The sequence below is a fragment of the Muntiacus reevesi genome, chromosome 3, assembly GCF_963930625.1.
Source record: "Muntiacus reevesi chromosome 3, mMunRee1.1, whole genome shotgun sequence".
Taxonomy (NCBI): domain Eukaryota; kingdom Metazoa; phylum Chordata; class Mammalia; order Artiodactyla; family Cervidae; genus Muntiacus; species Muntiacus reevesi.
In genome coordinates this window covers 104708520-104722394 of record NC_089251.1, presented here as the reverse complement: position 1 = coordinate 104722394, position 13875 = coordinate 104708520, and the positions used below count along the sequence as shown (strand labels likewise).

The 13875-nt window shown below is 53.2% G+C and overlaps 1 protein-coding gene across 1 annotated transcript; it reads left to right on the top strand.

Annotated features, from left to right (window-relative positions):
* Positions 1-146: 146 nt before the first annotated feature.
* On the top strand, positions 147-7581 carry LOC136164657 (aflatoxin B1 aldehyde reductase member 2-like). The gene is made up of 7 exons (XM_065929941.1): positions 147-500; positions 3021-3208; positions 3378-3482; positions 4353-4449; positions 4677-4776; positions 5367-5496; positions 6286-7581. Exons 1-7 carry the CDS (start codon positions 173-175, stop codon positions 6445-6447), a joined length of 1110 nt encoding a protein of 369 aa, XP_065786013.1. The 5' UTR covers positions 147-172; the 3' UTR covers positions 6448-7581.
* The last annotated feature ends 6294 nt before the right edge of the window (positions 7582-13875 follow it).

The window sequence follows — 13875 nt, the reverse complement described above, 5'->3', positions numbered from 1 at the left end:
CGCCCCGCCCCGGAGCTGCTTGGCTCCGCCTCCCGAGCGGCGCTGCGGGCGGGGGCGGTCCCCGGAGGCGTGGCCAGCGAGCCTGCGTGCGGAGGGGCGGGGTGACGCCGGGCCCCGCCCCCGCGGCGGGTGGACGGGCCTGCAGGCGTCCCAGCGCGCAGGCGCCGGCCTCATGCTGAGGACCTTGACTCGCGCGGTGGGCCGCGCCGCAGTTCGCTGCGCTCGCAGCTCCGGGCCGCCTGAGACGCGCGCCGCCGCCGCCGCTGCCGCCATGTCCCGGTCCCCGCGGGCCGCCGCTGGCTCCCCGACCCGGCCCGCCACTGTGCTGGGCACCATGGGGATGGGGCGCCGCATGGACGCGCCCGCCAGCGCCGCGGCCGTGCGCGCCTTCCTGGAGCGCGGCCACGCTGAGCTGGACACGGCCTTCATGTACAACGACGGCCGGTCCGAGAGCATCCTGGGCGGCCTGGGGCTCGGGCTGGGCGGCCGCGACTGCACAGGTAACGCCCGGCGCCCCGACCGCCCGTCCTCACCCCGCCGCGTGCGGCGCAGACCCTGCTCCCGACGGCGACCCAACCCAGGCACCCCCCGCAGCGGCCAGGGCCCGCAGCTCCGTCCGCGCCCGGGCACCGACCTCCCCGCGCCGTCCCGCAGTTTTGTGGACCCCCCCGCTCGCTCTTCGAGCTGCGTGCGCATCCATTCCGGACAGCTGAAGAGCGCTTTCTGCGGACGACCTTCCCCTCTGCTCTTCTGGGGTTGCAGCTCGGTAGCCCCCGAGTCTTCGCCGAGCCTGGTCTAGTCTGCTTTCCTGCCTCTCTGGCTGTCTTGGTGCTGCTCCCTGCGGCACTGGTCTCCAGAGCTGTGCCCTGACCCGCCTGCCACGTTGCCAGGTGCGCGTAGACGGCCCCCGGCGCTCTGCCTCCGCCACTCTGCCCATTGCCTTCCCCGCCGGTGCGCCCCCTCGAGCTCCCTTTTTCATCAGGCACTAGACTTCGTTCATTTGGCAGGACCCTTGGCTCTCCCACGGAGAGCTGCAGCATCGCCCCCGGCGAGGCTGGGAGAGCAGGGGTGCTGGGCTGAAGAGTGGGGAGGTGTGAGAGATGGGGTAAGGGCTTCCTGTCCACTTCTGTAGCCCCGTGCCAGCTTCTTATGGAGGTATAACCCACCTCCAGGGAGCTCGTCGTCTAGTGGGGAAGACGGAAGCAAATGATGGCAGAGGAGCCTAGAAGAGGAAGCACTTTTAGGGGAGGAAGGCTTGAGGAGGCCAGGGAGAGGACCTCGGAAAGGCTCAGAATGTCCTGGAGCTGGCCCCTCGAGGACCAGTTGTAGTTTGCTGGGCAGAGAATGAGAGAAAGGGGTTTGAGAGGCAAAGGGCACAGCTGTGCCAGGACTGGTGTGTGGAGGGATGGCCTGGAGGCAGGTGTGGCTTGAGTGGAGGCTGTGTGTTGGGGGGGATGGTCCCTCATCGGCCTGATGCCACTGGATGTGCCTAGGAGGTTGCCTGGAGCTTGGTAGGTCCGACTCAGTAAACTCGGCTGTAACTGTTCCTGCCGTACTCTGCCTCCTGTTTCATCCTGAGGCTCTTCCTTCCCAGCTCTTGTGGGTGGTGCCCTCTGGGTTGGCTTTAGATTCACAGCTTGGTGGATCTGCAGGAACTGGGAATGTGCATCTCAGACCCACGCTCTAGCTCACCTGCTGCTTCTCTTGGCTCATGAAGATCTGGTTTCTGAACTGGTTTTTCTCCCTCTGGCCCTTTCCCGCTTCCTTCTTTGAGGCCAGCGCTCACTGCTCACTGAGTCAAAGTCCTCACGTTGGACCTGGGGCAAAGTTCACACCAAGAATGCAGCAGGGAGATTGACAGATGTGGGGATGGAGAAAATCTGGACTGGAAGCTGAGGGGCTTGGTCCTCCCCTCTGAACCACCAAGTTGCTTTTGCCAAGTGTGAAAAGTACAGAATCCAAAGAGCTGGCATTCTTCTTTCCTTTCTTTTGTTTGAGCATTGCGAGGCTGAGGCCTGCCTAGTTCCCAACCAGGGATCTAAACCCCTGCAGTGGAAGCATGGAGTCCTACCCACTGGACCACCAGAGACGTCCCAGAGAGAAGGCATTCTTTACAGCACTTCCAAGCTGCCTGCATGACAGACAGAGCACTCTCTTGTTCTGCTGGGGCGGGGGTGGGGGGCGCCTCTACAGTGGGGGTGCAGGTGTGCATGCTTCCAGGAATTGAGAAGGGAGAGGCAAACTGTCACTGCCTTCTGCTCATTTTGCCTTCTACCTCTCTCTTAAATGGACCTGCCAGGGGACATGTTCTGCAGCTGCATCTCTTTCCCACATTCTTGTAGCAGCTTGTATACTCGGTCCATCTCCAGGTGTGTCTGTCTGTATGGCAGCCGGAGTGAACGCAGCTGACTGGTTCACTCATGAAACCTTTGAACCATGGTTGGGATTTGAGAAAACCCTTTGGAATTGGGTCTGGGCTCCTCTTGTCTCGTGTCCCAGTGATCCCTGCCTGGGGTTCCTGCTCTTATAACTCAGTGATCCACCTACTGTGCTTTCTTGCGTTTGCCCAAGTTCCCACCCTCTGAAACGTCCTTCCCACCCTTCCTTGTTGGCTGGGACTCTTTTTTTAGAGACTCAGCTTCGGGGGTCAGGAAGCCCTCCCTTGAATTCCTCAGTTGGACATGCAGGTCTGCTCTGGGCTCTACTGCGCTTCCATATTTAACATCAGCCTCTAACCTGTGAGCGCCTTGAGGGCAGAGATGGGAGTGAGTTTCCTTCATCTCTGCAGACTTGGGCTCTGCCCCACGGCTCCCCAGCCAGCAGTGGTGACTAATAGCGGCAGTGAACATCAGGAACTCACATGAGACATTAATCCTCATGCTCTCCTTCTGAGGACAGATCCATCGTTTTCACCCTCATGTTGTAGATTAGAGATTTGAAACTCTGAGAACATAAGTAATTTCTCCAGGGTAACGTGGCTAGTGAGTGGTCATATTAACCGTTACTTTCTTCCTCCGAAGCGAAAATCGCCACGAAGGCCAATCCCTGGGAGGGGAAGTCGCTGAGGCCTGACAGCCTCCGGTCCCAGCTGGAGACGTCCCTCCGGCGGCTGCAGTGCCCCCGGGTCGACCTCTTCTATCTGCACGCGCCGGACCACGGCACCCCCGTGGAAGAGACGCTGCGCGCCTGCCACCAGCTGCACCAGGAGGTGAGGGCGGCCCCCCGCTCCCCGCCCTGGCCTATCGGTGCCCAGAGAACAGAGGCTCCGGGGCGGTCCCAGAGCAGAGCCGGGGCCGGACCCCACGCCCAGGGTCCCAATCTCGGGGACTGGCGTTCTGGGCTGCGGGGGGGATCTGACCATGGCCTCTCCCCCTCAGGGCAAGTTTGTGGAGCTCGGCCTCTCCAACTATGCCGCCTGGGAGGTGGCCGAGATCTGTACCCTGTGCAGGAGCAACGGCTGGATCCAGCCCACTGTGTACCAGGTGAGGCCGGGGCTGCAGACGCCCATCTCCAGGGCGCCTACGGTCCCAGGTCCTCTTGGGTCACCCCCTGCCCCCACCCGCCCGCTCCAGAACAGCCACTCTCCTGCCCCCAGCCTGTAGACGGCCCCTGGGGGCCCTCAGCCTGGCCACGGGCGCCCGCCCGCTCAGGCCCTGGCCCCTCTTCCCGTCTGCTTCTGGCTCTGCGGTCAACCGGACTTGCCTCCCCCTTCTCCCTGGAAGGAGTGCCCGGGCGTCACTTAAATACCTTTCCTCTGGAAGCCTTTCCCGACAGCCCAGTGGGTCCTTCAGTCTCCAGACCCCATCTTTATGCATTGAGCGAGTATTTCTGAGACTCCGCCGTGATCACAGAAGCCACCTTCATGTGATCACCTGTCCTGTCTTGTCTTTTTTTTGTTGTTTGTTTATTTGGCTGCCTTGGATCTTAGCTGCATCATGCAGGGCTTTTCATAGCGGCTCACGGACTCTCTAGTTGAGGCTCTCAGGCTTACTTGCCATACCAGGGATCAGACTCGTGTCCCTTGCTTTGCAAGGTGGATTCTTAGCCATGGAACCATCAGGAGAGTCCACTCTGCTTTGTTTTTAACTCGACTCTGACACCTCTTGAAGCAGAGGCCTCACCAGATCCACGTGTTTGAGAGCTGAGGCTCCAGCCCGCGGTTGGTGCCTGCAGATGTGTGTGGGATGGCAGAGCCAGGCCGCCGTCCCTTCCTGGGGCCCGGCACCATGTCCCCGTCCAAAGTAGTGGCGTTGGAAACCATGCCGGAGCCCTGGGGGGTCTTGACCGAAGACTGTGAGAGCAGGCTGGGGCTCCCTGGCCGGGCCCCGCTCAGCTGGCCCTTCTGCCCGCAGGGCATGTACAACGCCACCACCCGGCAGGTGGAGACGGAGCTCCTGCCCTGCCTCCGGCGCTTTGGACTGAGGTTCTACGCCTACAACCCTCTGGCTGGTACCGGCTGCGGGGCTGCTGCGGGCATAGGCTCCCCTGGGCGGGAGGGCCTTCCCGACCCCGTTTCTGCCCCTTCCTGACCCGGGAGAAGCCTGGCCCCAGACCTGGGAAGGGGAAGGGTTTGCCAGGACCTCCATCCCTCCTGGTTCCCCTGCTGTCACCCCCACTTCCGGTCCAGATGGCCTCCGGGGGCAGTGGCTGGGGGTCTGACTGCAGCCTTCCCGCAGGAGGGCTGCTGACTGGCAGGTACAAGTATGAGGACAAGGACGGGAAACAGCCCGAGGGCCGCTTCTTTGGGAACAGCTGGGCAGAGGTCTACAGGAATCGGTGAGCCGGGGGCGGACGGTGTCAGGACGGGTGGGGTGGGAGGGGGTCCCCATAGTCTGAAATGGAGACGCTCTAGGCTGCTTTCCTAGGGCCTCCAGGCTTTTCCTTGCTGCCTGGACCTAGCTCTCTTGAGTCCTGGAGGAATTAGGAAACCCTCTGGAGGGTTTCTTCTTGTATTCCTGGAACCCCTGCGAGGAATAAGGCTCCCTGGACTTTATGCTCAACCTTCCAAGGCATGGTTCATCCCTGAGAAGTGGTGATCACCCTCCAGGAGGGAAAGACAGGGCCCCAGATGAGGAGCAGGTGGCCTGGGGGTGCCGTGTGCCCCTGAACTGGCTGCCTGTTTCTCCAGGTAAAGTAAGGGCAGGGTTTGAGTTCTTGGGAGTAGACGTCATGAGGTCTCTGGTGAGGGAGCCAGCGTCCTGGGTGCTTCCACTGCCCCCCAGAGAGGAGACCTCCTGCTTGAGGGGACACCAGCCCCTCGATACTGCAGGCTTGGGAGGGGTGCAGCTGCCTGGTTTACTCTTAGGCAGTGGCCCTCCGTGTGACCCCGTGGTCCTGACCCTGTGCTACCCTCCCCACCTGTCCAGCTACTGGAAGGAGCACCACTTCGAGGGCATCGCCTTGGTGGAGAAGGCCCTGCAGGCTGCGTACGGCACTGGCGCCCCCAGCATGACCTCAGCCGCCCTCCGGTGGATATACCACCACTCCCAGCTCCAGGTAACCTCCCCCCATCCCCCACTATCCCCGGAAGACCCGCTCCTGCTCTCTTTGAAGAGCCAGCATGATATCTGAATCGTTTTTCCCTCTGAAATCTCCCTCTGGTCTGGTTCTCACAGCAGCCTTCCTGTTGTTCTGGGTGGCTGCTCAAATTCCAGGCTCTGTCACGAGGGCTTTACAAGCACGGATTGAATGATTACTTAGGCCTGATGAAGTGGGATTGTTCCAGTTTTACTGATGAACAAACATCTGTGAATGGGAGAGAAAGTTATGGTCATGGACTTGATATAAAACCCGCTGGTCCTGTTCCTCTTGGGGGAGTGGGGTTTCCTTCTCTCTTTGGTGTCCCCCTGTCTTCTGGCTGAAGCTTGTCTCCAGCTTCGGCCGTTCACAGTTGCAGAGTCTCTGGCACGTATATAGCAGGTTTTCAATAAATGAGAGCTAAGTGCTCTGTGTAATTTCTCATTCCCACAAGCACGGTGAAAACTGAGATCTGAGTCTTGGGGGTTAAAAAGCTAAACCAAACATTTACACAGCTGCTGATGGCAGAACTGGACTCTCAACTGAGGTCTGAATGAGGGTGAGCGTCGTGGCAGCTAGACAGAAGAAGACGGGGTTTGAGGTCACATAGTTACAATTGTTGAAGGCACCGTGAGTGCTTGTACAACTATGTAGGGTGTGAAGAAGATGCCTGAGCCCAGGTCCTGGCAGGGGCGGGGCTGGGAGGGGGTGTGTGACGGGGTCCCTGTGGAGCATCGGTGTGTGATGTCTGGCCATCTCCCCTTGCAGGGCCTCCGCGGGGATGCGGTCATCCTGGGCATGTCCAGTCTGGAGCAGCTGGAAGAGAACTTGGCAGCCACTGAGGAAGGGCCCCTGGAGCCGGCCGTCGTGCAGGCCTTTGATCAGGCCTGGCGCCTGGTCGCCCACGATTGTCCCAACTACTTCCGCTAGGCTCCTGCCCGGATCAGGCACGGAAGGGTTCTTCCTTTTCTGTCGCCTCTTCTGCGCTCTCCCTGGCCGGTCTTTGCCTTAAGCTGGTTTCGCGTGGTCTTTCTCCACTGTCTGGATCCGGGCGTTACTTTTCTAGACCCCCGCCTCACTCCCTGTTGCCCTCACAATGTATAACGCCGTGGGCTGAGCCCCTCTGGGGCACCTCCCGTCTGAATAAAGCCAACCCTAGGCCTGCCTGTAGCCCGGTCACTGAGCGGACCCGTAGATCTGTCTCCTCAGCTGTTGTGACTTGGCTCCTCCCTGCCTGGGCCTTCCTGCCTGAAGGATGGAACCATGGGCCGGAGCCTCCACGGGGCAGAGGCGGCGGGAGGGCCCCCAGCCTGGCCTCTCGGTGGGCTGCAGGCGGCCCTCACGTTCCTACATGCCAGAGGGAAAGGGGTCGTCCACCCCGAGGTGGCTTTTCTCCGAATTATCTTACTAAATACTCAGAAATGGAAGAATTTGGGCAAAAACCTTCCAAGAAGGATAAAAAAACCACAGGATGCTATGGGACATTTTAACTCACAGTCATTTCAGCAGTGGCTATAAAAAAAGGAAAAAGTGGGCCTTTCCTGGAGGTCCGGTGTTTAAGGCTCTGTGCAGGAGTTACAGGTTCGATTCCTGCTTGGGAGGTGAGGATCCCACGTACTGTGGGGCCCACCCCTCTAAACAAAAGCAGCGCCTTTGCCCGTAGCTGAAGCCTCCTGCTGTCTGCTTACCCACAGATTCTCAGCTGTGCTGCTGCGCCTCCCTCTGTTAGAGCGGGCCTGGGCAGCCGGGACCCCAGTTTCCCTCCTCAAATCCCTGCTCCAAGTAGGAGGCCCCCAAGGCTGCAGAAGAAATGAGATCCCAGGTCCGGGTGTTTCTGTTAGAACATCACGCCTGGACGAGGGCTGTGAGCCAGGCAGCACCGAATCCATCTCTCAAGTGGCGACAGGGGCTCAACTCAGAAATGCGGCCAAAGGCACCGATCAGAGGCTCTTTAGTCCGAAGGAAAGTCCTGCTGACCATCTGGAAGGAGACACTCTGCAGATACAGTTTGATTATTTGGAACTTTCCTTGTCTTCACCCGTAATAAAATGATGCTTTCCCAAATGGGGTAATTACCCTGCTTGTACGATCGGCCGTTGTTGCCCAACAAGCCACCCCAAAACTGAGTTGCTTAAGATGACAAAGTCTGAAATTGACCTAAGAAGATGCAATTCCATTTCTATCAAAACCCCTGCTAGATTTTTTCTTACAGATATTGACAAAATTATGTTTAAATTCATATTTGAAATTCAAGGGATACAAAATTGCCAAAACAAGCAAGAGCAAAGTTCTCCAGTTCCTGATATCAAAGCTTACTACAAAGCTACAGAAATAAAAAACAGTACGAACCGGCATAAGGATAGACATAGAGACTGATGGAACAGACTTGAGGGTCCAGAAATAAATCCATAATAGCCTAAAAGCAGAAATAGCTCAAAAGGTCCAACAACTGGTGGATGCATAAATTAAAAGTGATATATCCACACCATGGAATATTCAGCCAATAAAGAAATGAAGTAATGAGACACCTATGATGCGGATGAGCCTGTTTTGCTGTAAGCTTTACTTACATTTTAAGTTCAAAAGATTTGTCAGCAAAAGAAATCAGTTGTTACACAAACAATTTTGATTTTTTTGTAATTGTCTTAATTTCAATGTACAGTTATTAAATAGAAACAGTAAGGAAAAGTAACTACATATATCACCAAATTGGGCTGGCCAACATCCCGACATGACGAGGGCCGCAAAGTCCCTTGTTAATAGCAACATGGAGCCACAAGGGGGGAAGGGTCCATCCCACAGGTGAGACTTCAGATTGCAGTTTCGGGGCTCCCGCTTATAATTCCAGGCTGCAGACTGATATGCAAAAACGCAGCTCTCGTTTTACTTTGACCGTGCTGTTTGTTTCACTTTGTGAGTCGTAAGACTTCTTAGACCTGGGGGCTTGGCCAGGCCTTCGGGGGCTTGAGAGATTCCAAGACCCCCTCCCCTTCTTATCTAACGTGCTGCCTGACGTGCTGTGCTTGCAGCGGGCCCAGAGTCCTGCAGCGTCCATGCAGGTTAGAATCAGAGGCCTGCTCTCCTGCCTGGGAAGCCTGAACAGGACTACCTCCCTTTAGTTTCCCTAACAGAGCCTTGAAGGTGATACACAAAGTGAAAAATGACAGTTCCGAAAGGCCTCATATTCTCTGATTTTCGTGGAATGTCTGGAATGGGGAAATCTATTAGGGACAGAAACTAGACTTGTGGTTCCCTAGGGCTGAGAGACCGGTTGGAGATTAACTGCTAATGAATACAGGTTTCTTTGGGGTGGTGAAAATGGAGGAAATGGAGATTAACTGTTAATGAGCACAGGTTTCTTTTGTTGTTCAGTTGCTAAGTCGTGTCCAGCTCCTTGCGACCCTGCGGACTGCAGCACCCCAGGCCTCCCTGTCCTCTATCTCCCAGAGTTTGTTCAAACTAATGTGCCTTGAGTAGGTGATGTTTCTTCTGGGGGTGATGAAATGCTTTAAGTTTGATTGTGATGGTTGTACAACACTGAATACACCAAAAACAAAAAGACGATACTTTTTAATGTATTCTTTTTTAAAGAATTGTGTGTGTTTGGCTGTGCTGGGTCTTTGTTGCTGCACGCGGGTTTTCTCTCGTGGGAAGTGGGGGCTGTTCTTCGCCGAGGTGCCTGGGCTTCTCGCTGCGGTGACTTCTGTTGCAGGGTAGGGGCCCTAGGGCACTCAGGCTTCAGTAGTGGGCCTGTAGTTGTCGCCCGTGGGCTTGGTTGCTCCTCGGCCTGTGGACTCTTTCTGGACCAGGAGCTGAACCCGCGTCCCCTGCGTTAGCAGGCAGACTCCCAACCCCTGGAACACCAGGCAAATCCTGAGTCGTGTACTTTAAATGGGTGTCTAATAATGTGGATTATGTTTCACTAAAGCTGTTTAAAAAAAAAACCAACACAGTCATTTAGCTCAGAAATCTGTCACTTGGCAGGGCCCAGTGGGGAACAGGCCTCTGTTCCCCAGTGTCTGAGAAGTGACATGACACCTGCAGGCTAAAATCACCTGCAGCTAATTCACACATCTGGCAGTTAATGCTGATGGTCAGCTATCGTCATCACTTAACACACAACCCCTCCATGTGGCCTCGGCTTCCACACAGCATGTCAGCTGGCTTCCAAGGGCAAGCATGTCAGCAAAACCAACATCTCTCTTGTCTCATGGAGGAGTGTCTACGCTATGTTGTAAAAAGAGGACAGGAAAGGAATAGATGGTCGTCTTTGGAAAATAAACTCTGTCTCTGGGCGCAGTGGTTCTAAGTGGTCAAGTCGAGAAGATGAACTTCTTGACTGGTCAGGAGACCTTTAGCCCTGAGTGTCTGTGTTAGGGATGTGTTATCTGCTAGGTCATTTCCCATCTGCTAGAAACTTTGAGGGAGTATATGTCACACATCCTTGATGGTGACTTGGATTCAGTCATTTCAGTGCCAAAAAGACAGAGTTGGTTCTAGAAAGTGACAAGCATAGCCTCACAGTAGAGACCCGTGTGTAGGGTGTAAAAGGCTGGAGAATGGCTTGGTACAGGTTTTGTGTTCTCGAGTCAGTACGGCAGAAGGGGGACTCCTGAGGCTGACGACTCACAGGAGGGCATGTGGGCTGACCCGGGTGCCTAGTGTCCATCCTGGCCTGCTTGTCACTTGTGGTTGTGACGGTTAATTCACCATGGTGATGGTTAATTTCAGATTTGCATTCTGAATACATTTTAGAAGCACTAAGGAAGGTAAGAATGTCAGGATCCATATTGCTTATGAGAAAGTACATGTCTATTCCATAAGGTTTTAAATGATTTATGTGTTTTATCTTGTTCTGCCAGGCCTTCGCTGCCGTGCGGGCTTTCTCTAGCTTCAGCGAGCGGGGGCTGCTCTCCAGTTGGAGCTGCGGTGCTCGGGCTTCTCGTTGTGGCGGCTCCTCCTTCTGCATAGCCCGGGCTCGAGATGCATGGGCTTAGCTGTTCCGTGGCGTTTGGACTCTTCCCAGACTAGGGAAGCATTTAGTATTTGTAGACTTTTTGATGATGGCCATTCTGACCAATGTGAAGTGATACCTCATTGTAGCTTTGATTTGCATTTCTCTAATAATTTAATTGAGAAGAACAGTTATTTAATCTAGATCAGAAGTTATGTGGTAAGAAAATAAACTCCCTCCCTTACCTACTGCTCTCCACCCGGGTGCCCTTTCCCAATAAAATCTCTTGCTTTGTCAAAAAAAAAAAAAAAGAAAGAAAAGAAACTCCCTATATTGTACAAGGTAAATCACCTTTTTCCAGTGAAATTTTCTACTTCAAAAATTAGCAGTTATTGGATATTTCCTGGTGGTCCAGTGGTTGAGGCTCCGCACTTCCACTGCAGGTTCAATCCCCACTTGGGGAATTAAGATCTTACAAACACACAGCCCAGCGCCACCCCCTCCCCCCAAAAAAATTAGCAATTATTTCAAGATGCTCATGCAACTTGTCTCAGTTACTTTGGCCTGCTATAACAAAATACCGTAGTCTGTGTGGCTTAAATAACAAACAATGCTTTCTCATGGTTTTGGAGGCTCGAAGGTCCAAGATGAGGGCGCCAGCATATCTGAAGTGTGTGAGGGCCTCTTCATGGTTGGAGAGCCTCTTTCCTTTCTGCTGTGTCCTCACATGTCTGACAAAGAGCTCTCTAGTCTCTTCCTCTTCTTCTGAGGACGCTTATCCTATCATGAGGCCTCCAGCCTCATACCTCATCTAAAGCCAGGCACCTCCTGAGGACCCCGCCTCCTGACACCATCACCTTGGGCTCAGAGTTTCAACATACGAGTTTGGGGAGCACACACATTCAGTCTATAACCCCAGTTCTGGTTTGTGTTTTCTGCTTTTCACATGGTCAGTGGTGTCATTACATTCCCCAAGGCAGATGGTAAATGTTGACCGATACTATGAACAAGTTATAAATTTATTATCAGCTTTCTTAAGAAATTGAAATTTTGTGTTTAATATTTGATGAACTAGGCATCTGCCTTTTCCAAACCGACAGTTGCTTTGACTCTGATCCTTTGGCTAATGCTGTTCCTGATGAAGGAAGTCCAGTGGCTAAGATGCTAGGCTTTCAATTCAGGGGGTCTGGGTTCGATCCCTGATCAGGGAACTAGATTTCCAGTGCTGCAACTAAAGATCTCAAATGCCTCAAGGAAGACTGAGTGCAGCCAAATAAATAATTTTTTAAAAATCAAGTACAAAACTATAACCTATTTTTTTTTAACGAAAAAATAATAGCTATTCTGTGCTGATGCATCCCCTGCCTTCAGGGAGGAAACACAAAACCTGAGAGGTTTATGCTGAGGTGGAGGGAATGTTCTCGTGTAAAGTTCTGCCACTGTGGCTTGTTGATAAAGGGATTGGTACTATGGCCTGAAACTGAACTGAACATGAGAACTTTTGAGTATTTCATCTAGAGTGCAGTGGCCATTCCCTTACTGAACTGCATAACTGATTAAGGCATTTAGAATTTGGTGAGGCCGTCCAAGCACAGGTGGGAAAAAAATTTCCAGACACAGAGCATTCCGGAATGGAGTGAGTTTATTAAGAGCAAGAAGCAGAGATAATGAGGGCACCGGAAGCCAGGAAGCGAGTCAGCCTCCTGACAGGCCGGGGAGAGCTGAGGGACACCGGGAACAGCGGGCTGGCTGAGGGGGAGCCGGGACCTTTCGGGTCAGCAGCCAGTTTTTCTAGCCTCGGGACGAAACTCCTGCTGGAAGGTCGGGATTCTGATTGGTTAGAGAGCTACGGGGTGAGTACGGGGTGGGCGCTCCTGCCCCACATGGGGTCAGGAAGCCTGCTGCTGGTGGTCAGGGGGGCTTTTGGCAACAGTTACAGGGGCTCCGTCAGCTTCGGAGGTGGCCTTGGTTCTGGCCTCGCAGCTGTGGCCTTGGGGCAGGACCGCACAGAATTGTTTGTGTGAGGTGCAGACGCTTTGATGTGCCGGTTAGAAGCATTCGTGACCCCTAAGGGTTGCCTCCATAACTTTAGCAGAAAGCATTAAGGGGAACAGCCGATATTCCAAAGACTTCAAAGTCAAGGAATTGTAACACCACCACTTACATGGGAGGAAAAGTACCCTCCTCAATCAAGGATTACTACAATGCCGTCTCTCGGCTTAATAGCCTTATCTCTGAAAAGAGAGAAAGTGAAAGTCGCTCAGTCATCGACTCTTTGCGACCCCAGAGACTATATAGTCCATGGAATTCTCCAGGCCAGAATACTGGAGTGGGTAGCCGTTCCCTTTTCTAGGGGATCTCCCCAATCCAGGGATCAAACCCAGGTCTCCCAGCTGAGCCACTGGGAGCTTGGCAAATCGTTGTGGTCAGTTGATGTTTAAGTAAAAAGTGGCCACTCTTGCTCCGTCAGCGTTGAACACTGGTGAGTGAATTGTTGCCTCTAGTGGTACTTGGTATGCAACCTTGAATTTTGCTCATGTCTTCTTTCCAGTATCCATTCAGGGAAACATGCTTTCTTTTACCTGGCAACATATGCTGTACACATTCTTCCTTTCACTGGGTTATTTAAAATTCCCCTGAATTATTTCATTAATGGGTCAGACTCTTATACAATAATATCTGCCAATAGATGCTTAAGCATTCCATCACAATAATGAAATTAAGCAATATATTCTGATAGTGGCCCCCACAGAAGAAAATACTCTCATTGCATGCTACTCAAGCAGCTGGATATAAACAGGTCTTGAATGAGGAGAAATTCAGGCCATATCTCTTAAAGTATCTTTATGTGGGGCTATTTAGGTAGCTTTCAAAAGCATTTCCCAACTCATATAAAACAAATTATTAGCTCCTGGCCCCCAAACGTGAAGGATAAACACTCACATTGTCATAGCCTGAGGAGAAAGCACATTCTGAGCTGGAAATTCTGTTAAATCTCTGTATTAAGTTATTGGATAAACATCTAAATGTGAAAGGCTCCTAAAGTAAAAAAAAAAAATTTGAAAGTGTTCTAGATGGCAGTAAATCAAGCTCTACTTTCTATCCCATTCAAACCCCAAAGCATTATAGGTGACTATAGTAGTCTCATCACTGCTTAGAGGCTTTGGCATTTACACACTGATGGTATTTGTTGTTCCCTGAACTTTGAATTTGATCCTTCTGCTGAATCATGCATACCCTTTGAGCTAATCTATTACTAGACTCTAGTAAGAAATTGTCTGATTTAGAAGGAAGTTCTAATTCTCCAGTTCAGCATTCTCATCATTAATAAGTTCTTTCTGAATTGAAACCATGTAAGTTGGGTCACAGTGGCAGATTTTATTTTTGGGGCTCCAGAATCACTG